The sequence below is a fragment of the Bubalus kerabau genome, chromosome 23 (genome assembly GCF_029407905.1).
Source record: "Bubalus kerabau isolate K-KA32 ecotype Philippines breed swamp buffalo chromosome 23, PCC_UOA_SB_1v2, whole genome shotgun sequence".
Lineage (NCBI taxonomy): Eukaryota > Metazoa > Chordata > Mammalia > Artiodactyla > Bovidae > Bubalus > Bubalus kerabau.
In genome coordinates, this window is record NC_073646.1 from 31,079,457 (window position 1) to 31,105,000 (window position 25,544).

Consider the following 25,544-nt stretch of genomic DNA (forward strand, 5'->3'; position numbering starts at 1 on the left):
GAGAAAATACTTTCATGTACATTTCCCTCTGGGTCTGCTGTGTTCCTGGGGCCTAGGTAACTAACTACACAGAAAAACACGATATTCAGAGGCACACCACTGAACTCAGCCTCATATTACGGATGACAAAACTAAGGTTCAGCAACATTAGGCAATTTACCCAGGGCCACACACTTGGTTGGTTAGAAATTAGAAGTCAGGTCTTCCAAGTATCCTTCTCCATTACCTGCCCATGAGAACCAGGGAATATCTAGAACCCGTGCCAGTCACTATTCAGTCTAAGAAACAGGAGTTTAGCTGAAGATGACAGACCAATTTCCAATAATTTGAGTATTCATTTGATTTATATTTAATAAAGAATATGTGCATATATAAATATGCATATATATTAACCCATATATAAATCCTCTGGGGTTTTTCAGGTGTATGAACAGATAGTCTACATACACATTCAGTGTGAGTGAAGCAAGTTTTGCTCTGGTACAGAAATGCAATGATATGAGGCAGAGAAGAATTTAATGAAACTCGGGATTTAAAATAATTTGCAGCAGAGATTAAATCCAAGGATCTATCAATAGGAATTTTGGAAGGACAGGAAGGAATTAAGCCAGATAGAAACATGGTGATGTTGGAAGAACCACCTACTGTCATTTTGACCCAGACTTAATCTTGGAGGTTGAATTGATGGGCATCACTCAACAAGAGCTGCAGAAAATTTCCAAATAAAGGAGGAAATTTATAAATGACTCAGAAATATCTTATGAAAAAATAAAATTATACAATATGGAGGGCTGGGGAAGAGAGCCCAGAAAACACACCTTGGGATTGACATGAGGTGCACTCAGGTAACAGCACCAGTTTTCTGAGTTTTGTGAAGTGGTTTCATTTATCCCTTCCATTGAGAGATGAGTATCCAGGAAAGGGAATGCAAATCTAGCAAAACAATGATCATGACTGAACATCGGGGATATAAAGATGAGAACCTGAGTCCCTACTCTTCTCCTGGGCCATGGCTGTGTGCTTTGCTGCTATAAAACCACAAGGGAGGAGAAAATTCCTTTCTTTTCCTGCAAAGTAGGACAGCATCTTTAAATTGTCTCCTGATCAGAACACATCCTATTTCAAAACCAAGGAAGGAGGTTCTACAAGTAACAATGGGGGTGCCTCCTGGGTTTCCAGAATGTTGCTGAGGGCATGGAATTTTTAACCAAGTGTGAAATGTGGTCCATCAAGGGATGGGGCTCTTCCACCATAAGCACAAGCCACACGTACCATCTTTCATTTGACATCTCAGCAGTTTCTCGGCCCTTCCAGGGAGCCAAGTCAGGCATGTGGTTTGTGTTGAGTTAGGAACACAAGCCTTTCTAGCTGCTTTTCTTAGAAACTGCCCCCTTTCCACACAAGTGAATACAAAATGATCAAACACAACACGTACAGCTTGAATCCAAAAGTTAGAATGCACCAAAAAGTGTGTGTATCTTAAACGGGGGAGGAGCTGACACGGGAAATCCGGGGTTCTGCATTGGCCGCTAGCCAGTATCCCAGATGGCGGTCCTGGGTACTGGTGAACAAGTCCAGGGACCCAGCAACCTTGTCGAGGAGATCATTCCGTTCATTAAAAACCCAGGGAGGGGAAACTGCAAGCAGAAGTCGTGCTAAAAGCTTCATGAGGACAGGAGAATGGTTCACATCTACTAAGACGTGTGTGTGTGTGTGTGTGTGTGTGTGTGTGTACTGCATGCACCAGGCACTACACATCTGCAAACACAAGCACGTGGGGTGCGTGGACACACACAACACCCCTGCTGCTTTCGTCTTTCTCCTGAGCTGTCAAATGTTAAGAGCATTAACCAAGAAGAAAATAAATGCTTCTTTTGGACATTTGTTATAAGGCAGTAGTTCTCAAAACCAGTTGTATAAAAAGTACCAAGAAGCTTTCTAAAAAATATGGATGCCGCGGCCCCCACCCCGATGGACCTCAGCAGACCCTCCCTGCTGCAATGGGCATCTGGAGACTGATAGTGTTTGGCTTGTGGGCTGGGCCACCCACTCCATCACCCTCTGCTCCCTCCAGGATGGCATGCTTGCTCTCTGCTCAGACTGTGCCGAGAGGGAAGACTGATGATTGGGGTAAGGAATTTAATAATCATTGTTTGGGGACCCTTTCAAATTTCACAACACTTCCATTCAGCCTGTGTCAGGAAGAAGTGACTGAGGGGAATAAGGCTGGGCCTCGGGTTCCAGCGGAAAAAGAAACGCACACCTCTTATCCTCTGGCATGTTCTCTGGCAGACTCTGAGCTTTCGGAAGAGAAGGATTGCCTTCCTCCTTCCCCAAGTGATTCTCCCTCACTCGACTCCACGGAAAACTAATGAAAGTTGACATTTACAGAGCACAGACCAGGCACGGAGCCAGTTTAACCGGCTCGAGGTGGGGGCCGTTGTTATCCCCATTTGGCAGATGAGAGGATCGAGGCTTGCCCGTGGCTCCGGAGCTGTGAGGGACAGTCAGGAACAACCCCAGGTCATCAGACTCGGCGGCCCAAGCGCATGACCACTGAGTACTACCCCTTCCAACCAGCTCGTTCATGTGGCCCACAGAACACCCAGGAAGCGGGTGAATGGAAGGAGGATCACTTTCCATCTCCACTTAGATTTCACAACCAAACTGGGAATGTTTCTCAGCACAATGGGCTGCTTCCAGTAGGAGAGAAAGAGAGGAAACAAGAGAAAATACAGGCCAAACATGGGGAAATATGCCTGTTGCCTCTTTGTTCCCGTTATACCAATTCATTTCAGGTGGGGGACTGGAATAATTGCTTAATTTGGGTGATTAAGGTGCCAAGTGCTGCCTCTTTTCTCTACACTAACTGCAAAGAACAATCCCCAACCTAAGATGCAGCATTCCCAGCCTTCTCTAGTCCCCCACCCTGTTTCTACTCTTCACAGAAGTCCTCCGGGCCCCTGACACTAATGTGAAATGTATTCTCACAGCTGGTGGGGGGAGTGGGGGCGCCAAGGGATGCTGTGCTCGGTGTCCCGTCAAGCCTTCTCCACGTATAAGAATGTCTCCGGCATTTATGGAAAGCTCTGCTTTCTAGCCCTCTTCTCAAGTCACTTCCACATTAATTAGTAAGGGTATCATTTTATAAATTACAGCTTCGTATCAGAGGAAAGCAGAGTTTATCTTAATTCAGTCAGCTGTGTGAAATACGGTACCCTAATTTTAGACCGCCGGCTCTGCGGATCCCTATGGAGTTAGAGAATGACAGGTCTTCCGGAGAGAAATCCCAGTGGGTCCCCTACAAGTCTCACTTTTGCCTCCAACAGCCTCCCTGGTGGGGCTGCTGAAAGGATCCCAGGACACTGAGTGGCATCTCTGCCGCCGTTAGCAATTCAGATTCGAATGCGAGTCCTCTGAAGAGCACAGGAGGCAGCCCCTGTGAGCTCTGGGGCTCTGAGCGGGCGGCAAGAGGCTCTGGCAAGGCGGAGGCTGACGGGGGCCCAGACCCTGGTGCAGAGCAGAAGCCTGGGAGGATGGTGTTAAAGTCAGTGATAAACACCAGACAGTCTCAGTGCAAAAGGGGAAGCCTTGACAGTCTTAACTACAACGGGGCCAAGCAGGCACGACGGCAATTACAATCTCAATGGCTCCTGCAGGGCCCCCTGGAGGAACGCCAGGCGACAAGGCAGGGGCTGGGAATGGAGGAGCCCCTGGGGAAGGAGACGAGGACCTGTGGGGCCACTGTCGTCCACAGGGAAAGTGGCTGGAGAGGCGAGGCAGGAATTCCCCCCTTTCCAAAGGACTGACCACTCCCAACGGCCCTCTGTGCCCACCGTCACCCGTCCCGTGGACTTGCCTATGGACATCTCCTATTCTCTCCTTCATTGTCCTGAAATCACACCAAACTCAAGAGCCATGGGCGCTGGCTACACCTTCTCACCCATTCCCTGGGCTGACACTTCGCTGCTTCCCACACTCGGAGATGGACACCTGAGCGGCAGAGACTCAGGGACACAGCAAACCAGTAGCTGGGGTGCTCCCAGGATGCAGGAAACACCTGGGCCCCCAGATGCCTCTGGAAACTGCAGGCAGTGCTGATAATTCTCAACATTAATAGTTAGTGATCTTGTAGACAAGGGGTGCTAGCCACCAGCAGAGTCTGAGGCACTTGCCTGAGACATGGCCCGGGCATCTGGGACTCATGCAGTTCCAGGGGCATCCAGAAGCACAGTCAAGGTTGAGACTGTTCATCAAGACACCTTCATGGAACACAAAACTGATGCCTTGCCACCTTCTGCCACTGCTGGAGACTGGGACACTTCCTGAATTCACTCTGCCTTATAAAGCAGGAACGTGTGCTTGGCAGTGCCACCCCCAGGAAGCCTCATCCCCTTGGAAAGGGCCACCCACTTGGAAAGTGAGATCTACTGTCACCTGGCAAAGATCTCCTGGGGCAGCCAGAAGTGCCAGTCTCTCCCTGGGTCCCCAGGCCTGATAGAACGAGACTGCCCTGTGGATGGGATGTGGCCAGGATGGCTTGGGGGCCAGCGGGCTTACTTGATCACCAAACGCCCACTGTTGCCCACATGCCTCAGGCACCCACTGCACACTGGCTGCCAGAGACACAGTGGGGGAACACTTTCAAGGAGTTAGGGCTCCTCGGGGGCTGGAGGAAGGAAGCGCCTACTTGTCAGCTAAACAAAAGACTAACCCACAGCCCCCTTTCCAGCGCGCACTTCCACTGTCATCCAACAGCCCATTACCGTGTCACAGCACGGCGCACCCTTCCATAGGTCACTTTGTTTAAAATGACATGGATAATGCACATGTCAGCAAGCTGACAGTCCTAGCCGTCCTTCAGAGATAAAAACCTCAAGGCGAGAGCCTGTTCTTATCTGGGGGACACGCACTGGTCTATCATCCAAGTCAGGCAGAACATGATTTCTCCAGAGAGCACTTTTTTCATTTCCTGATTTTAAGGAAATCAAATAAGCACCATTTGTCTTCATCTGAATATGCTTGACCTGCTCAAATGATGATGTCTCGCATTTTATAACGGGCTGCATATGCTGAATTCAAATTAACGACAGCACAGAACAAGGGCCTTTAGATCTCTCTTGGAGGCTGGCAGCAGAGAATGAGGGGGAAAATGCTGGGCTCCATGGAAAGATCCCACTAAATACTAACCACAGGATTCTGAGTAAAACCTGCCAGCACGTCGGAGGTGAGAGTCGGGGAGAAGAGCTCAGGAAAGCCAGCTGGGCAGGACAGACCCAGAAACTGGGGATGAGGGGAGGATGGGTACATTCCTTTTGGTGCCAAGCAATATAGAAACCATGATATTCAGGTTAACTATTTTCAAAATGCATAGAGCGGCAATAACATTGGAAAGAAATTTGGTCGGAGGGCTGGCACAGCTAGAAAAAGAAACGGAACAGACAGACAACCCCTTTGGCTCGGGCCGCAGAATGTACACTTTACCAGGTTGTGATCCAATCCTCTGGAAGCCCCCAAACCGAGCTCCTTGTCTTCGCCTGTGTGGAACCGGCTACGTAGAGGCTGGTGGCCATCAGCCTCGGAACAGAGCGTGTACCTGCTGGAAGAAGCACCCTCCCACCTGACCATCCCCCTGGACCAGAAGAGGGCGGCTCCTACCTGACAGCCCTGGCCCACCTCTCCCTCCACCCCCATGAGGAACAGGAATAAACCATTAACATAAACCAAAACTCATAGGAGTAGACCATTAACATTTCTATCGAGAAGGCCAATATGTACAGAAAAGCAGGAAGAAGCATATGGGTCAGTAACAGAAATGCAGGAACGACATTACAAATGCATATTAGCAGGTTTAATGTTCCAATCAAGGATAAAACCAGAAAAATCAGATGGCTATTAAAATAAGCAATTTCCTCTTTTAAAATCTTCTATAAAGTGAAAAACGTCGTGTCATATATACGCATCATTCAAGGGCTTATTTTTTAAAAGTGGGCCTCACAAGTGAAAGATTTCTTTCTCATCACAGGAAATGCCACTGTGTGTGACTACAGCCCGTCTGTGCAGAAGAGACGTGCTGTGGGCATGAAGCCGGCACCCCACCCCGCAGCGTGTGAGGCAGACCCCGACGTTCAGGACGCCGCCTGCTGTGCGCACAGTGGGGGCATGAGAGGGGCCTACCTTCTCTTCCTGGTCACTGTCGCTGTCACACTGAAAAGAAGACAAGAGAATGAGCATTAGTGCAAAAATTGAGGTATGTTTTTGCTATTGCTACAGAAAAAAAAAAAAAAAAGGCAAGGCAAGTAAAGGAAGTAGGAAACAGCGTGTCTGGGCTGGAAAAGGTCTTCAGTTCAAGTGCTGTGAAGAGAAACCAAAGCAAAGTGCGAGAAGTCCTTCTATTGAATGCATCCCATGCCCGTGCTCCGTGGCTCACCTTGCGGTCAGCTGGTCACACCAGCGAGCACCCCTCACCTCACAGCAGAGGGGACGCCCACAGAGGAGCCAATCCAGCCCCGAGACTAAGGTAAATCGAGATCATTCAGTGGGAGTCAAAGCAAAATCAATTTCTTAACGGAAACATCTTTCCCTTAGCTAATGTGAATGGCGCGCTCTCTCCTGTTGCTCTTCTAGAGGAAAAGAGGCGAACCTCTGGGCACTGCACTCTCTCATGTGGACTTTGAAGGAAGCAGAACATGACAGGCAAGGCTCATCACGTGTGATCAGCCAGAGAAAACAGGGAATATTCTCTATTAAAAACATGCCAAGGACAAGAGGTCAAGGTAACAAATCAACAATATGGGCAAAATTAAAAAAAAAGCTGTAGGTCAGGAAACTCACATGGTTATCTAACAGATTCCAACCATTGAGCGCAGTTTCAGAAGACCAGAGAATGACAGTTAACCCAAAGCTTTGGGTTCCTCATTAGAAGTAAAGGAAAAAAAAGAACACATTCTTATTTCAAAACCAAGAATAAAGTTCTGATATCCGATACTAGATTAATAAGAAGAGGATGTGTTTTGTGAGAGTAAATACTCAGCATGTCAATACGTCTATTCATTCACTCAATGGACCTTGATAAGCACTGCTAAGTGGGTCAGATATTCAGTCGGGCCTGGTCCTAAGGCAGCTTTTGGTTTCACAGTAGAAGTAACATGATCAGAGATAAACCTACTCCGTGAGGATGACACTTCTGAGGAGAGGAGGAGAGACAGAGTGCTGTGAGGAAAGGACCAGGTCATGGGGAGACCAGGCTGGCAACCCTTATGCTGTCTAGACCAGCACAATGCATGGGTTAAGAAAGGGCAGAGCAGAGAGCAGATGGCTTCCCTGGTGGTACAGATGGTAAAGAATCCACCTGCCATAAGGGAGACCCAGGTTCGATCCCTGGGTTGGAGAAGATCTCCTGGAGAAGTGAATGGCAACCCACTCCAGTATTCCTGCCGAGAGAATCCCAGGGACAGAGGAACCTGGCCAGCTACAGTCCATGGGGTTGCAAAGAGTCGGACACAACTGAGCAACTAACACACAAGGCAGATGGCACAGCGACTGTGAAGGTGGAACCGACAGGACTAGATGACACATGGGTGTGGGAGCAAGAGGGACAAGTCTGGGACGATGCCAAGGATTTTTAGAGTGGCTGCCTGGACAAGGGAGTTGATGCAGCTACAACCAGAAACGGGAAATAAATTCGCTTATAGAGCAGCCGCTGCTGGCTACACACCCACAGCCATTCGCAGTCCCCCTTCTCCCACGTCTGTACCAGCTCCTGACATTTCGAGACCGAAAAAGTCAGATAGTCTCCATTTCCCAACTTCCCTTGCAGCTAAGGGTAGATGTAAGACCCAGTTTTGGATGGGACTTGAGAAAATGTCTGCTTAAGGTTCCTCTTCACAAAAAGGAGAGAAGCAGAAGCACTGCTTCTTTCCCCTGAACATTACTGCATGAGGACGCAACGTCCAGATCTGGGCAGCCATTCTGCAAACATGAGGCCAAAAGCTGAAGTACAAAAACAAGGGAAGAAAGAGCTTGGCGCAACTGAGACATGGGAACCAACTTCAGAGCAGCCAGGCTTTGGAGTTTTTTGTTCATATAAGTTAACAATAAATTAACATTGTTTAAACCACCATTAGAGAGTTTTCAATTGAAAGTAACAAAGTGAAAGCGAAGTCGCTCAGTCGTGTCCGACTCTTAGTGACCCCATGGACTGCAGTCTACCAGGCTCCTCCGCTCATGGGATTTTCCAGGCAAGAGTACTGGAGTGGGTTGCCATTGCCTTCTCCGAAAGTAACAAAACCGCCATCCAAATGCGGACATCTACTAAGACTCAGTTTGGGGAGTAAACTGTCTGCACAACACGCATTTAGGAGTTCCCATGGCAACCTCATGGGCTCCTCAATGCCACAGGGTTATCAGAGGTTCCGTGACAGTGCTTTAACCATTGCCTTCTCAGCCAAGCTCCCAGCCTCAGATTGTGTAAACTGACTTTCTTCTGCCTGAGGGGCGACTGCTCTGTTACAGTAAGTCGAACCAGCTGAGAAAGAAAATGGGTGGGATGAAGACCTCGAAGGCCTCCAACAGCAGAGGATGAGGGACAATAGCTCTCCTGACTGTGTGGTTTCTCCACTGCCTTCAATGAAGCCTTCCTTGAGGTTCCGAAGTTCCCAGCACATTTTCAAGAGTGACAGAGCATGATTCGGGAGGGATGTGGAAGACAGAAGAGGGTTTTGCCAGGCAGGCTCGTCTTCCCAGATGTTCACAGCCCGCCTTGTGAGGTAATCAGCGGCAGCTGAAGGTGGGGGCAGAGCATCTGCCCACACCCCCCAAGGACTGGCGTGCAGGGGGCAGAAGAGTGGGGATGACGGTGGGGGAAAGAACCGCCGCTGTCCGCGCCCCCTCCCCCCACCCGAACAGCAGTGCGTCCCTGGGAATGGTTATTCCTATCAAAGTGTTAAGCTTCCTGCTTTCCAACAGTCCAGTTCTAATTTCAAGGTCCACTTAATTCTGCATCAAGTAATTACTGATATACCCAGAAGCACCTTGTCTCCAGAGTTAAGCATATGGTGAAGAACTGAGACCTACTGGTATCCATTATGGAAGCAGCACGGATGCCAAGCCGATTAAAAATGCTCAGGCTCCCCACACAACATGCCGGGTGAGTGACAGCCCCTCGACAAGGCCAGTCGCAGAGTCTGCCAAAACAGTCTGTGCTGTGCTGGGGCCCACATGGTGCGCTGAGAAAACAGTTCCATTTCTGGTATTAAATTCCCATACTGACCCGAGGACTTTGCCGTGAGCTCAGCAGGAGCGCACCATCCAATTTACAGCTCCGCTCTCTGGAGCCTGGAGTGCCAGCCCCTGGCAGAGACGAATGATGGTCAACCCCTCCAGCTCATAAATTATGCAAAGGCAATAAATGCACTCAGCAAACAGTGCCGAACGTTTGCCTAGCCTGGCTTCTAACACACTCTGTAAAAAGCCAGAAGCTCGACACATACAAGAGGTCTATTCCACTCATAAAGGGGGTTTGTTGACAACCCCAGACGGAAAGCGAGCCACAGTCCTAAGGAGTCTTTCTGCTTCACTGGCAGCGGTTTATGGGCCTGCTTTATGAAAAAGGGAGGCTGTTTTATGGAGTCGGTGTGGGTAGAATTCATGGTCTCAAATTCACATTTAATACACTGTAAGGCTTTCACACCCTAAGTTCAATACGGTGTGGATTTCTGGCCAAATGATTCTTGGTCCTGAAAGGTTAAAAGAAGAAGTGTCTGCTCCCCACTCCCTAGATACCCACTCCAATTTATGAGAGTTCACACGGAGCCGCCTCCTGACTCAGGTTTATGTTCTGCATGGGGCTGGGAAATGGAAAAGGCATGTCAGATACAGAAATGCGGTCCCGGCTGATTTGACCATTTTAAGCATTTTGACACCAAGGTCCTATATTGGTTTATTAGCAAACAGGTTGCATGCTAACAACCAGCTCGAGGTGACAGAGTACTCGCCATGACTGGATTTCAAAGCCCTTTGTGAACAGCTGAAAATCCTTTCCTCCATTTTAAAAGCCAGACAGGGAAGAATTCTTGGCCACTCAGCCTTCAGACAAAGACATGACCCCGACCCACCACAGGCAAGAGAGGGAAACAGGAGGCATGAAATCCAAGCCACATGCCTCGAATGCAGGATTAGCAAGTGACCAGTTCCTAACCTGGGTACCTGTGCTCATTCCAACCCATCACACCCAACTGCCTCTTTAGCTCTTCTTCCTCAAGCCAGACCAAACCTTTGGAGGCACCGTCTTCCTTTCCCAGACAAGTCTTACCTCTTAAACCCAGAAAATAACCAACCAATCCCCACCCCACTATTCTCTCTTTTTGAAAATTAATACATATGTATTAAAATACATGTTCAAAAATCACCCACCAGGGACTTCCCTGGTGGTCCAGTGGCTAAGACTCTGTACTCCCAATGCAGGAGACCCAGATTTGATCCCTGGTCAGGGAACTAAATCCCACTTGTCACAACTAAGAGTTCACATGTGTCAACTAAGACCCAGTACAGTTAAATAATTAAATAAGTATTAAAAAAAAAAAAAAAGAAACCATCAGTTTACCATCTACAGACAAACACTATTAACACATTTGTACAATGTGGCTCAGCTGGTAAAGAATCTGCCTGCAATGCAGGAGACCTGGGTTTGATCCCTGGGTTGGGAAGATCCGTTGGAGAAAGGAAAGGCTACCCACTCCAGTATTCTGGCCTGGAGAATTCCAAGGACTGAATAGTCCATGGGGTTGCAAAGAGTCGGACACAACTGAGTGACTTTCACTTCACTTCACATAATTCATCCCAGCCTTTCCTTCGTTCTCTTCATCCTTTACCCACAGATTTTAAGAAATGAAAACAAAGGTTACTATTTGGTAACCTGCTTTGTTTTCACCAAATATGTACAATATTTTAGTTTTAGTTCAGTTCAGTTTAGTCGCTGAGTCATGTCCAATTCTTTGTGACTCCATGAATCACAGCACGCCAGGCCTCCCTGTCCATCACCAACTCCCGGAGTTCACTCAGACTCACGTCCATTGAGTCAGTGATGCCATCCAGTCCATTGAATCAGTGATGCCATCCAGCCATCTCATCCTCTGTCATCCCCTTCTCCTCCTGCCCCTAATTCCTCCCAGCATCAGAGTCTTTTCCAATGAGTCAACTCTTCGCATGAGGTGGCCAAAGGACTGGAGTTTCAGATTTACCATCATTCCTTCCAAAGAAATTCCAGGGCTGATCTCCTTCAGAATGGACTGGTTGGATCTCTTTGCAGTCCAAGGGACTCTCAAGAGTCTTCTCCAACACCACAGTTCAAAAACATCAATTCTTCGGCGCTCAGCTTTCTTCACAGTCCAACTCTCACATCCATACATGACCACTGGGAAAACCACAGCCTTGACTAGATGGACCTTTGATGGCAAAGTAATGTCTCTGCTTTTCAATATGTTATCTAGGTTGGTCATAACTTTCCTTCCAAGGAGTAAGCGTCTTTTAATTTCATGGCTGCAGTCACCATCTGTAGTGATTTTGGAGCCCCCAAAAATAAAGTCTGACACTGTTTCCACTGTTTCCCCATCTATTTTCCATGAAGTGATGGGACCGGATGCCATGATCTTCGTTTTCTGAATGTTGAGCTTTAAGCCAACTTTTTCACTCTCCACTTTCACTTTCATCAAGAGGCTTTTGAGTTCCTCTTCACTTTCTGCCATAAGGGTGGTGTCATCTGCGTATCTGAGGTTATTGATATTTCTCCGGGCAATCTTGACTCCAGCTTGTGCTTCTTCCAGCCCAGCGTTTCTCATGATGTACTCTGCATATAAGTTAAATAAGCAGGGTGACAATATACAGCCTTGACGTACTCCTTTTCCTATTTGGAACCAGTCTGTTGTTCCATGTCCAGTTCTAACTGTTGCTTTCTGACCTGCACATAGGTTTCTCAAGAGGCAGGTCAGGTGGTCTGGTATTCCCACCTCTTTCAGAATTTTCCACAGTTTATTGTGATCCACACAGTCAAAGGCTTTGGCATAGTCAAAATAGATGTTTTTCTGCTTTTTTATTTTAATGAGTACAGGCTCCTTGGTCCATGGAATTCTCCTGGCAAGAATCCTGGAGTGGGTTGTCATTCTCTTCTCCAGGGGATCTTCCCAACCCAGGGATCAAACCCAGGTCTCCTGCATTGCAGGCAGATTCTTTATCATCTAAGCCACCAGGAAAGCCCTCAGTCATGAGGAAGCCCACTTTTCTACTTTAACTTTTCACTTTAGTTTTCACCCAATATATCCGCTATTTTAGTGTAATGAGTAAAATTTGCCAGTAACATCATATTTTTTTAAAAGGCTGCACTGTAATCCACTGTATGGGTTGTAAATAATCTAGTAAAAAAAATTCCCTAGTGCTGGAAATTTGGAATGTTTCCACCGAACATGCTGGAATCTCTCCCCTGTACACATTCACCAATATTGCGCCTATCTGCTCAGGGTCCTTCCTTCTCTACATACTCATTCATATCATTGTCTCCCTAGAGCTGCATGTGCAGGTCTATCATTTCTTTATGATTTCCAGGGGAGTCCTTAAAGAATCCCTCAGCTCCAGCTAACATGTGTATGCTGAGACTAAAAAACTCTCCATGCCTACCATCTGCCAGCTGTGTGACTTTGGGAAAGTTATTTAAACTCTCTGCATCTCAGTTTACTTCTCTGTAAAATGTGGGTAATAATGGCATTTCCCTCCTAGGAAGGTGAGAATAAAATGAATTGATACATGTAAACAACTCAGACATAGTACAGAGTAAGTGTAGACAATTAACATTAACTGTTGCTGACTTATGTTTTGTTTGCTCCACCCTCCTCCTGAAGCCCTAGAAACAGCTCAGCTCAAGTATCCATCAAAATCCAGACTCACCATCTTCTGCTCAGCCCGCACCTGTCCCCTCCCAGGCTGTTCTTGGTGATGACATCACCACGCAATCACTCAACTGCCCGAGTGAAGAGTCTTGTCATCATCCTTGACTCCAATCTTGAGCAGATCTATCTTCCTCTCTCACCCCGCATCACCGATTCTGTTTTCTAAGTCCTCTCCATCTTCACGGCCATGGCCGCCGCTTTCCTTCAGGCTTTTATTTTATCATTACAAGAGGCTAATGATGGCTTTCCAAGGCCCAAGGTCTCTTTTGTTTCTGATCCAAGTCTTTACTGAACAGAGTGGATTTCCTAAATTCCAATTTGCTCATGACACTTCCCATGGCCTAGAGGGCAATGAAAATGCTATACGGCTTCCCAGCTCTTCCATTGCCCTCTGCTCCTCCAACCCAGTGCTTCTTGGGCTTTCTGTGGAGAAGGACCATTTGTTTTTGTTTTAATTTTCAATGTATTGTAGACCAATACTTTGTAAGATATAATAAAAAATAACTGCTAGAGAAATGGAAAAGGAAAGCAAAGACATATAAAAATGTTATTAGATTTAAGAGATGTAAAATTATTCTACTGAATTGCTGTAAAAGTTCCCAAATGCTTACTCTCAACCGCTATACTAATCTCGCAGTAGGCAGTTACAGAGAGCTCACAGGCTGGCTTTGGTCTGCATCCACGCTTGGAGTGGTATAATCCTAACACATCCAGTCACACCCCGGTACACTGGATCACACTCTCAGGTCCTCCCATCTTCGCACTTAACAATGTCCTCTACCTGGAATTCTGTTCCTCCAAGTTTCCCCCTAAAAACTTATAATTCGCCTTTAAAAATACAATTTCCTCTGAGTCCTCCAACACTCTTCTTGGAATTGAGAATTCTCAGAATTCCAGTACTCTTTTCAGAATTAATTGCTTCTGCCTCCATCTCTTACAAAACTGTGTCTTCACTGTTGGCCACAACAGTCTTCCCATCAGAGCACGGGCCCTGTGAAGGTAAGGGCGGTGCCTCGTTCATCTTCCTTCAGGCCTTGAGACACAAGGAGCCGCTCAATCATATTGATAAATCCATCTCACTCATCTTTAGAATTCCTGATTTCATGCAGTGTAAGCAAACGCTGATTTAAAAGACAAGTAATTCCAAAGAAAGAAAGGCACAGAAAACACTGACTAACTTAACTCCTTAATACAAAGGAATGTATGCTTGAACACACCAGGCAGGGTAAAAATTATTAGCAGAAGCAAGAGAGGTGGCCGCTGGCTCAGCAGTAAAGAATCCACCTACAATGCAGGAGACACAGGAGAAGCAGGTTTGATCCCTGGGTCAGGAAAATCCCCTGCAGAAGGAAATGGCAACCCACTCCAGTATTCTTGCCTGGAAAATCCTATAGACAGAGGAGCCTGGCTGGCTACAGTCCATAGGGTCACAAATAGTCAGACACGACTGAGCACACACACACACACAAGAGAGCTGGGGCCCAGAAGAAAAGATGTTATTGTTTAGTGGCTAAGTTGTGTCAGACTCTTTTGCGACCCCATGGACTATAGCCTGCCAGGTTGCTCTGTTCACGGATCTCCCAGGCAAGAATACTGGAGTGGGTGGCCATTTCCTTCTCCAGGGGATCTTCCTCAACCTGGGGACCGAACCACAGTCTCCTGCATTGGCAGGCTGATTCTTTACCACTGAGCCCCCAGGGAAGCTCACAGAAGAGAGTATCTTCCATTAAACGGCCTGGACAAGACATGATTATGATTTTATTGTATCAGTACATCCTCAAAAGCAAACATTTCTCATTGCCATTTGGGAATCTCAGTATCTGTGTTTTAAGACTCAAACAGAAATAAGCCAAGGTCTGCAACACCTCTGCCTCATTTGGGATGAAGGAACAAGATGGAATTCCAGGGACCTGGTGATGGAATGCATTCTTAAGCAGAAAGTGGCAATCATTGAATACACCACACACAATGACATTGAGGAGGGCACTGCTCTCCATTCTGCTCAATGGACCTTGCTGGAACAGTTATTTCATGTCTCAAATCCATTTATCATTGCCACCAAAGATGTCAGGGCCGAACACCATCACTGAACAAAGTTATTTTATACTTCTTTCTGCCTAAAGGAAATGAGAGGAAAATGAGGGAGAACCCCACCTTGTAAACGACAGCCCTTCGCATCAAGCACAGTTTCACTTTGCCCGCTACAAAACAAACAGATTCCCCTTTGGGGCAGGCAGTTTATCTAAGACAGTAAGGACATCCCTCACCTAAAAGCAATTTCAGAAGAAGCCACCTACAGAGAACACTGCACTTATTTTCTTATTCGAGGAAGTGAGCTAGCGGCTTGGTGACCACAAACATGTCGGCCACCATCTTCCCATCTGCCCAGTTCCACATACATGAAAAAGACAACGGGCAGCTCTTTTGTACCACATGTGGCAACTCTGATGTTGTCGGTCTTTCATCATTCCTTAAAGCTCTCATTTTTCACATTGTTTACGTTGCTCTCATGCCGGCTTTTGACTGTAAGCTAAATTTAAAGCTATGGGGGCCCTAGAAATAAAACACGTATTTTAATCCTGAAAATGGTTTGGGGTTTCTCAGTATAAAATGATGTCATCAGTTCCTTTCCCCCTGTATTTCAACAATAACTATGTCTGAGCAAATAAAATAGCTCAGGGGAAAAAAAAAATGAAAGCCTAATCAAGGACTTCCCTCGTGGCTCAGATGGTAAAGAATCTGCCTGCAATGCAGGAGACCCAGGTTCAATCCCTGGGTCAGGAAGATCCCTTGGAGAAGGGAATGGCTACCCGCTCCAGTATTCTTGCCTGGAGAATTCCACGGACAGAGGAGCCTGGCGGGTTACAGTCCATGGGGTCCCAAACAGTCACACATGACTTAGTGAGAAACACTTCCAATCAAAAGATGTGTGTGTCCAAAGACAGTTTGAAACATAAGAGTGCAGCTTCTGATAGTCACATGTGCACATTTCAAAATAATATATCAATCTTCAGCTGTTCAGCAGGTAAAACTGAGAGCAAACTTTCAGAAGCTTATGGAATTCTGAGTAACTTTTTCATTCCTATATGGTGAGTTTTCCAAACCTGGCATTTTTGCAAGTTCTCAGCTTGAACTGGCCAGAGTTCAGACAATCCATGTGATCTGAGGGGCCTAAAAGAAAACTTCTTTTCCCTACAGCATCTCTCAGGTGATCACACAGTTTCATTCAAAAATTAATTTGAAAGTGACTACTGTGTGCCAGGTTCATTCTGACCACTGATTAGAAGTGCCAATCTATTTCCAGAAATCAAGCTGTCCAATCTGAAGTTTTCCAGCCCATAAATGAATTTTCAATATTTTTTTTCCTTTTAGTCACTTGGAAATCCAAGTATAGGAGAAAAAAAAAAAACAAACCTATTTATATGTTGTAAATTTCCACTTAGCTTATTAAAATACAGTAGGGTTTTTGGAAATGGGCAAAGAAATGGATATTTCACAAATATTTGAAGTGTTCAGCACTTTTTTTTCCTTAGAAGAAAGGAAGTGACATTTTGCCAGGTATAAACATACATAAACCCCAAAGATGAAACGTACTTAAACCCCAGAGCTCACAAGCCTCGGTGATTGCCAAAATGAGAAAAATGAGTTTCTTGTCCAAAGGTAAAGCTGACAGGCTAGGGCCGGGTGATTTGTAAACCATCTCTTTTAAGCTTAAGCAACAGATCCTTTGCCTCCTTGTCATTGATTTACTGATTCTCAGTCATCAATAGCATTAATCTGTACCTGCCTGGGGACCTATTACAAATGACTTTGAAGATGGTGTGAAGGAAGAGTTTATTATAAGACCACAGCATTATTACCAGGGAGACCTTCTCCGCTATCTTCTTTGGCAGGATTCTATCTGTGACAACCCCTAGCCAACCCCCCGCCTCATAAGGCTGCAATTTTCTCCTTCTAGATCCTGGTTGCTTGTTTCTTTGGGTGGGGCCTGAGTCCCCCTGGGTTTGCTTCAACTATGGCTTGGTTCTCTTCAGAGTCCTGGGTGAGCTAATAAAACCCAAATTTGCTGATGAGGAAAAAGGAAAAGTATGTTATGGGTTAAAATAATACAAGAGTCTATTTTTTCCGCTGTGTTGTGATCCATAGAAATCACCCTGAGCCTTTTCTCTTTCTTCTCTGCCTGGGAAGCCAATTGCTTTGATTGCAGTGATATGAGCTAGCTAAAATGACTTGCCCTTGCTTGTGAGGCAAATGGAACATGCTAATAGAACTTATCGCATTACCCGATGCAAAAGTGCCATAGCTCATTACTTTAAGATAAAAGGATATCATTGCAGACGGCAAGCAGAATTGACTTTCTGAGGCCCGACTTGATGATGATTTAATCAACTGCTCTCTTTCACTTCTCATCTCTGCGCCTGTCGGTTTCACAGGTGCCGTTAAATGAGACACTCAGAAAGTGAGCGGAGGGAAAGAAATTGCTGTCATTACTTTTCAAGAAAGGAGGTATGCAAATTTTCGACAGAAAGATTGCGTTCATAATGGGCCTGGTAAAATACAAGGATCATGCTTGACAGGTGAGGGCAAGCCATTTGTATGTCCTTAAAGCAGAGCAACCTTCCTCGTTTAGAAATGTGCTCAGTAAGAGGAACGACAGATGAGACGACTGGCGGGGCCAGGCAGCGGCGGCATGGGACGGGCCGCACAGGGCCCGTGCTGGCCCGAGCTCCATTAGGCGGAGGGGGCCTCAAACCTTAGGGGAGCCAGGGAGCTGCGGCGTGGGACGGGCCGCACAGGGCCCGTGCTGGCCCGAGCTCCATTAGGCGGAGGGGGCCTCAAACCTTAGGGGAGCCAGAGGAGCCGTGGAACGGGCTGCACAGGGCCCGTGCCAGCCCGAGCTCCACCAGGGGCAGGGGGCCTCAAACCTTAGGGGAGCCAGAGGAGCCGCTAACAAAACCTGGTAGCTCTTCATCTGAACCAATCTGCCAACGAGCTCTTGAAGACCACCTTAATCTCCTTCATCTGTAACTGTGGAGCCAGCTGGCCTGGGTTCAAATCCTACCCAGATGGCACGTGAACTGTTGGACCTTGGACAAATTACCTGTCTTTCTGTGCCTCAGCTCCACTATCTATCAAATGGGGCTATTGATAGTATCAAGCTCAGGAGGATGTTGAGAACTTTCACTGCATTAATAAATATATTTTATACACACACACACACACACACACACACGAAATGGCTTCCTAGGTGGCACTAGTGGTAAAGAACCTGCCTGCCAATGCAGGAGACATAAGAACCTCAGGTTTGATTCCTGGGTTGGGAAGATCCCCTGGAGAAGGGTCCATCAACCCAATCCACTATTCTTGCCTGGAGAATTCCATGGACACAGGAGCTTGTAGGGCTACAGTCCACAGGGTCGCAGAGTCAGACATGATTAAAGTGACTTCAGTTCAGTTGCTCGGTTGTGTCCAACTCTTTGCAACTCCATGAATTGCAACATGCCAGGCTTCCCTGTCCATTACCAACTCCGGGAGCTTACTCAAACTCATGTCCATCGAGTCAGTGATGCCATCCAACCATCTTATCCTCTGTCGTCCCCTTCACCTCCCACCTTCAATCTTTCCTACCATCAGGATCTTTTCCAATGAGTCAGTTCTTCCCATCAGGTGGTCAAAGTATTGGAGTTTCAGCTTCAGCATCAGTCCTTTCAATGAACATTCAGGACTGATTTCCTTTAGGATTGACTAGCACATATACATAACAAATATTGGGTTGGCCAGAGAGTTTGTTTGGGATTTTCCATAGGCTCAGATGGAAACACCCAAAGGAACTTTCTGGCCAACCAATATATATATGCATGTGTGCATGTTCAGTAGCTAAACCATGTCTGACTCTTTGTGACCCCATGGACTGTAGCCTTCCAGGTTTCTCTGTGCATGGAATTTCCTAGGCAAAAATACTGGAATGGCTTGCCATTTCCTTTTGCAAGTGATCTTCTCGACTGAGGGAGTGAACCCACGTCTCCTGCGCTGGCAGGCGCATTCTTTACCCCTGAGTCACCTGGGAAGGCCCAATATAAATGTAGTAAACATAAAAGGGATTAGAACCGTGCCTGACAAACAGAAAGCACTCAAGAGGTGTTAAAGAGCATCTGGTCATTTATTATGCAACAAAGACTGAGGTTTCCATTTAAAAAATCTTTTTAAGAGTATGCATGCCAGGTGCTAGAAATCTGACTGGTTCTAGTTTAGATAAAATACAATTCTCCCCGGATGTCACATACATAAGTCTTGCTCCCAGCAGATGGCGAGTTCCTCAGAGAGTAGTCTGGTGTCCCCAGATTCATCAAAGGGTCCAGAGCAGTTTTAAAGATCCTGAAAAATGCTCATCAGCGCTTTGATGATTCGTGGGTTCCCTTCCTCCCTCCTTCTACACATTCCACAGATCCGATACTTCCTGTGGAGTGCCAGCCCTTAGAGGAAGCTCCTCCGAGCAGGAGGCAATGTCTGTCTTTCTCTGGGAACTTCAGGCGATCACCTTGTGCCCCAGCCACAGGGAGGCGTGGGGGAGCCAGTCCACAAAGACAAGCGTGGCTTGAATCACCTTCAGGAAGGCAGAATGAATCTGAAGAGATTAGATGATCAGAGGAAAAGGAACAGAGGTGTTTTTCATACACTTTGCCTTCAATAGGTAATTGTTCTATTTTCTCCAACACTCCAAGTAAAAGCATCTTTCTTAAAGAGCTCGTAACTCCGAGTTCTTTTTCCCTAGATAATGAAGCTGCTGCAAACCATTCTTTCCTCCAGCCCCTAAGGTTGTGAAGCACTGAACGCAGTTCCCGCTTTCCATGCTAAGCGCACATTCCATTCCCTGTCAAAGGGACAATGTCCACCTCTGGCCAAAAAAAGGAAAAAGAGGAGGACCCACAACAGCAGAGCAGCTCCAAGCTGTCTTTTCCAGAAAAGCCTGGTTCATGAAGTACACTTCACATCTCTCTGCAGCATGGCTCTTTCTGGGTAGGGATTCTCCCTAGGATGATCGCAAAAGCATTTCCCCCTAAAATGAAAGCCAACAGCTATCAGTCATTTAAAATGAGTGTCCTGACAACAGCCCTGGGAGGGAAGTATGACGACCCCTAATTTTCAAGATGAGAAGTTCAGCCTTCCAAGGGCAAGAGGCAGTATAGGAACCCAGTTCTGTCCCCCAGAGTCCGTGTTCCCAGCAAGCGCAGCACACCGCCTCACGCTCTCCAACGCACCATGCAGTGCGAGCCTTCAAGCTGTGAACTCTCGAAGATGCGAGCGCGTCCCTGGATGCCCGTGTGCCGCCCTGCTGCACTCATCAAGGTACTGGACTGTAAGGCTCAAATGTTTTCTTTATTTTTACGTATTATTTGTGTGAAAAGTATTATAAACGATTACAGTACAGTACTACATAGCTGATTATGTGGGTTGGGTACCTAGGTCAACTCTGTCAGACTTCTGAACAACTGGACTTATGGACGCGTTCTTGAAATGGAACACGTCCATATGGAGGTGACTTAGTGTACAAAGGAGTTGCTTTAAAAATATCTTCCTGACTGACGGCTCAGCAGAGGGTAAGTAGAGGCAAGCTGAGACTGAAAAGGGTGTGGTGACTGTAAGCAGCAGTGAACGCAGCACGTCAACCACGTCTCCACTCGAGCCCAGACGGCTCTCCCTTAAGAGCAGGACCGAGCACAGAGCCCACTCATAGCACGTGCTCATTAAATCTAAGGCTAACCTTGGTTTGGATTCTGACCCCTCCATTTAGCAGCCAGGCAATCCTGGAAAGGTACTTAACATCTTGGCATGCATGCCTGTGCTAAGTCCTGTCATTGGACCCCATGGACTGGAGCCCACCAGGCTTCTCTGTCCATGGAATTTTCCAGGCAAGGATACTGGAGTTGGTTGCCATTTCCTTCTCCAGGGCACCTTCTCAACCCAGAGATGGAACCCAAGTCTCCCGTGTCTCCTGCATTACAGGTAGGTTCCTTCCTGCTGAGCCACTGGGGAAGCCCCTAATATCTTGGCGCCTACTCTTTTTTTTTCTTTTCTTTAACCTGTAAAAGGGGACGATACCTACTCCACAAGACTTTTGTGAAAATGAAATAAGTTCAAGCATGTGAAAGCAGCCAGAGAGAAATGCTAATAGTTTTGTTTTTTCCAACTCTTTCCTAAAAGATATGTTGTGTCACACACAGAAATGAGGTAACTTAATAGTCATTTAAATGCTGGGTTGGATTTTTGTATCATTTTATTGCCAGAGGGAAAATCATATTCTGCAAGGATTTCTGCTTGGGAGGTGTTTGAAGACGTGATACTATGCTGCACAAAAGCAGAAACAATAACCTAAACAAACAAACAAAAGCAGAAACCACCACTGCCTCTCAAAGAGAACAACAGGCATCTTCCCGGTAACAAATGGTTTTATTCCATGCATAAAATATCAACAAGGAAAGGCGCTTTAGAATTCAATTTACTAAACATTCCTTTTGGTTCTTACTGCATAATTCTGAAGGTTAACAGAATTTGGACTTAGTCTTCAGTCAAATAGTAGTCAGTACTAACCCACTCCAGTATTCTTGCCTGGAGAATCCCAGGGACAGAGGAGCCTAGTGGGCTGCCGTCTATGGGGTCGCACAGAGTCGGACACGGCTGAAGCGATTTAGCAGCAGCAGCAGCAACCCTATGTAGAAGGGCTTCCCTGGTGGCTCAGATGACAAAGAATCTGCCGGCAATGCAGGAGACTCAGGTTCAATCCCTGGGTCAGAAAGATTCCCTGAAGTAGGAAATGGCAACCCACTCTAGTATTCTTGCCTGGAAAATTTCATGGGCAAAGCAGCGTGGTAGGCTACAGTCCTGTCCAGGCTGCAGAGAGCTGGACACAACTGAGCACCATTTATTCTTTTATTAACCCTATGCATAGGGCCTAAGTAAAATGCATAGATCTAAGATGTGGAATATATACTTGTAGATTATGCACTGTGCAAATTATGACTTATGCTTTGACATCATTAAGATGTTCATTCAAATTCAAACTGGCAAAATAAATACGTGGACAGATACACAGAATAAATATCAAAAACTCAACTGCTTATCAGTGCAACTAGGAAAGCCAGTCATTTTGGAATTTGTCCAGAGACCTTGACCAATCAGAATTAGGGGCTATTTGGATAGCCCTTTGCACAGAGTTTATTTATATGCAAGATCTATTTAAGGATGGAGCTAAAAAAAATCGGCCAACAGAGTAACCTTGGGAAGAGACCAAACTTTTGAAAGCATTAACTTTGTTAACTTCAGAAACGGTGAATAACTGAGAGACTGTAACTAAAGTGCTCATCGCTCAGTGTGCACTCAGCAGTCCAGCAGAGGAGGTCTACCCACCCTGGCACACAAGGACGTGTGTGCCCTTTTCCACAGGCATGGACTTCTCTCCCCAAACCTACCTCAAAGCTTGCTTGCATCTTGCTCTTCCTAAACCTGGCACCTAGTCCATGCTCAATAAATATGTGTGAAAGAATGAATTCATAAACTACATGAGTTAAACATCTCAGGGAAAGTGTCACAGAAAGTGTTTAATTAAGGAGACCAGTGACTGAACAGCAGCAGTTGATGGAATGGATGCTAATGTGTTCGAAGGTGGTGGCTATCTGAATGCATCTATGAGAAAGAACATCAGTATAATTTCGAGATAAAAGTAAATCCTAAAAAAAATAACACCATACACTTGTAAAAATCCAATGTTAAGGTTATTCAATTAAGGAAATGAGGAAACTCGAAATCCTAAAGTATTTCTTCTTAATTTGGACTCATTTCAAGCCAACGGAAAGCAACTGGACTTGAACAGGAAAAGGGAGCAGGGTGCTCTCATATTGCTAAAACGTAACAGCCGCATTATCAACTTCCCACCGATCACATTTTCTGTTTTGTTTTTAAACTGCAAGATGGTGAAAGGAATAGAAGTATGGATTGAGGCAAACTGATTTACAAATGTCAGGAGGTAGTTCAAGGGGATCTGAAGACATGCTGAACTGCTGTATCACAGAACTAAACCCTGATTCCTTTCCTTCTTCTCTTCATGAGGTACTTAACGTTTGCTCCTCTTAGAATTCATCGTTTTCATAACTAGGATTTTAAATTAAATTATACGTAACAACAGTCTTTATTTTAGGATGGCTTGAAAACTCCGTCTTCTATATCATAAACAAGGAAGGCTAGGATTACTATAAATTGTCTGCAAGAAAATACAAATTGCCAAGATAAAAACACCCACCGGCCTGCCGGTCTCAAGTTTCCTGTTTTGACATACTATATGCAGTAATTTGGTATCCACAATCTCTTATTAGAAAATGAATGTGCTATTTTTCTGAATGCTGCAATTACAATAATTGAATTTAAAACGGGGATTGAGTTTCTCTCTTTGGAGGAAAAGAATAATTGTGTATTTCTGATTAAAATCAAGGGGGACTGAAAAGAGGTTGTACAAATTCCAGCTTCAGTCTCCCTGAGTGACTCCTCGTCAGGCCAGAGAAAAGAAACATTTGGATGCAGGGAAATGGACCAGCACCTTAGCAGTAGGCGCTGTTTCTGGGCTTGCTTTGCTTTGCTTCCTGGCCTTCAGTGACAACACCCCTGTGACAGAGGCAATCACATTTTAAATGGCAGCCATGCTGGAGTTCCCCACTGTGTCAAAAATTAAGAGTTAAAATGCAAGGAAAACAAACATCTCTTTGTGTTGAAAATGTCTGTCCCCTTTTAGATGGCCAACATTTTGGAATTGTCTTTTTTCTTCATTGTAGGATCTCTGCTCCTGGTGGGGGAAATATAATGACAGAAGGATAAGGGGGGCTGAGGGGGAGAAGAGATCCAACACTTTTATAAAGGGCTCAGCCTGTTTCGTCTTACAGAAAAATTATATAGAAAGTCACCTTTAAGGTTCAAATGTAAGAAAGGACAACAGAGATGAAGAGAGGGCTATCTTGCCTTTGGAATGCCTTACTATTTTATGTTGGATTGATACCATTCAATCTTCTGAAAGGTCCATTTATTCAAGAATGAAGGTAAAATTTAATCTCATTAGATCCTCCTAAATATTCCTCAAAATATAGCTTCTTGAGAAAAAAAATTTCCAATACAGAGTGAGCCAAGGATTATCTCTTTGTACTGCTTATTATTTTTTAGTGGCTTTATTGACATATAATTGACATGAATAAACTGCCCATATTTCAAATGTACTACTGAATATAAACATGTATACACCCATGAAACCATCACCGCAATCAGAAGAGTGAACACATCCACTACCCTCAGAGGTCTACTTGTGCTACTTTGCTAATCCCTCCATCTTTTCCCTGCGGGCACCACCTTCACTTCTCCCTGCAACCACTGATCTGCTTTCCGTCACTATAGATGAGTTTGTACATTTTCTAGAGTTTTATATAAATGGAGTCATGTAGTTCTGAATGTGCTCTTTTTCTCTGGTTTCTATCATTCATGCTTACTATGCGGATGCCTAATTAAAAGGGGACCTTCTAGCTCTATGAGGAAGGCAGTCCTCGGAGATTGCCCTGCCCAGCGTTTTACTGTCATCCGCCAGGAATAGGACCGATTACTTGGTCTTACTTTATTCTTAGGCTTTATTATGTACCTCAGTAATGAATAAGCACTTCTATGGCAGAGGGTTTATTCTACCCTATAAATCCAAGGAGAGAGAATGATATTAAGACATCAGTATGGATGGGCTCTGCTGCTCTGTAACACCACGAGGAAAACGCGAGCAACAGATTTAAATCTAGGAAGGTTACAGAGCAGTCACAGCTCCTGGCTGGTTGGCAGGGATCGTAAAAGACTCAGGCAAGATCTACAGCAGTGCGCTGTGAACCGATGGGACTCTCAGAGCAAAAACCCAAACTGAGAAGGCAATACTGGTCGTCTCCCCGCGAAGAATTATAAGCACTGACTTGAGTGGAATGTGAAGAGCCCATCTCAAAAAATCCAAAATATTTCTTAACAGAACAAATGAAACGGTAGAGAACAAATACTGATTGCAGGCTGGCTGTGTAGAAAAAGCCTGGCTCTGGTTTGGGAAGAAGCCTACTTGATAGTCGCCTGGCAGTCTCAGGAGGCTCCTAATTCTCTCTCCTGCAACTCCTGGCCCCAGGGCTCCGCGGTAATGATCACTGGAGCATCTTTTCTCTGGCTAGCCCTTGGAGACTCATCCTTTCTTTCAAAAGCAGAGAGGTCAATTCATGGGAGAGGAACTATAAATGGCTAATAAACATATGGGGGAAAAAATGTTCAGCTTCGCTGGTAATCAAAGAAACACGGAGTAAAAAGAGATATATTTCTTTTTCATTGATCAAACAAAAAGAAAAATGTAACTGCTGATACACAACCTTGGCAAGGTTGCAGTAAGGCAGACACTCATCCACTTGTGAAGGAATGTCAGTTTTCTATCTGCAAAATAATTCTGCAATGTGTAGCAAGAGCCTTCATGCTTTTCATGCTACTTAAGCAACTCTTCTCTTGCTATTTATCCAAAAATGAACAAAAATGTCTATATGAATTTGTTTACAAATTTCATCA

The 25,544-nt window shown here is 45.7% G+C and overlaps 1 protein-coding gene across 4 annotated transcripts in view; it reads right to left on the reverse strand.

Annotated features, from left to right (window-relative positions):
• The window catches only part of AUTS2 (activator of transcription and developmental regulator AUTS2), a 1,208,818-nt gene that overhangs the window by 358,763 nt on the left and 824,511 nt on the right, over positions 1-25,544 (reverse strand). For all 4 annotated transcript variants that reach the window (XM_055562776.1, XM_055562775.1, XM_055562778.1 and 1 more), the window contains one exon: positions 6,178-6,207. In XM_055562776.1, coding sequence (XP_055418751.1) covers positions 6,178-6,207 — 30 coding nt within the window. The remainder of the gene's footprint in view (positions 1-6,177; positions 6,208-25,544) is intronic.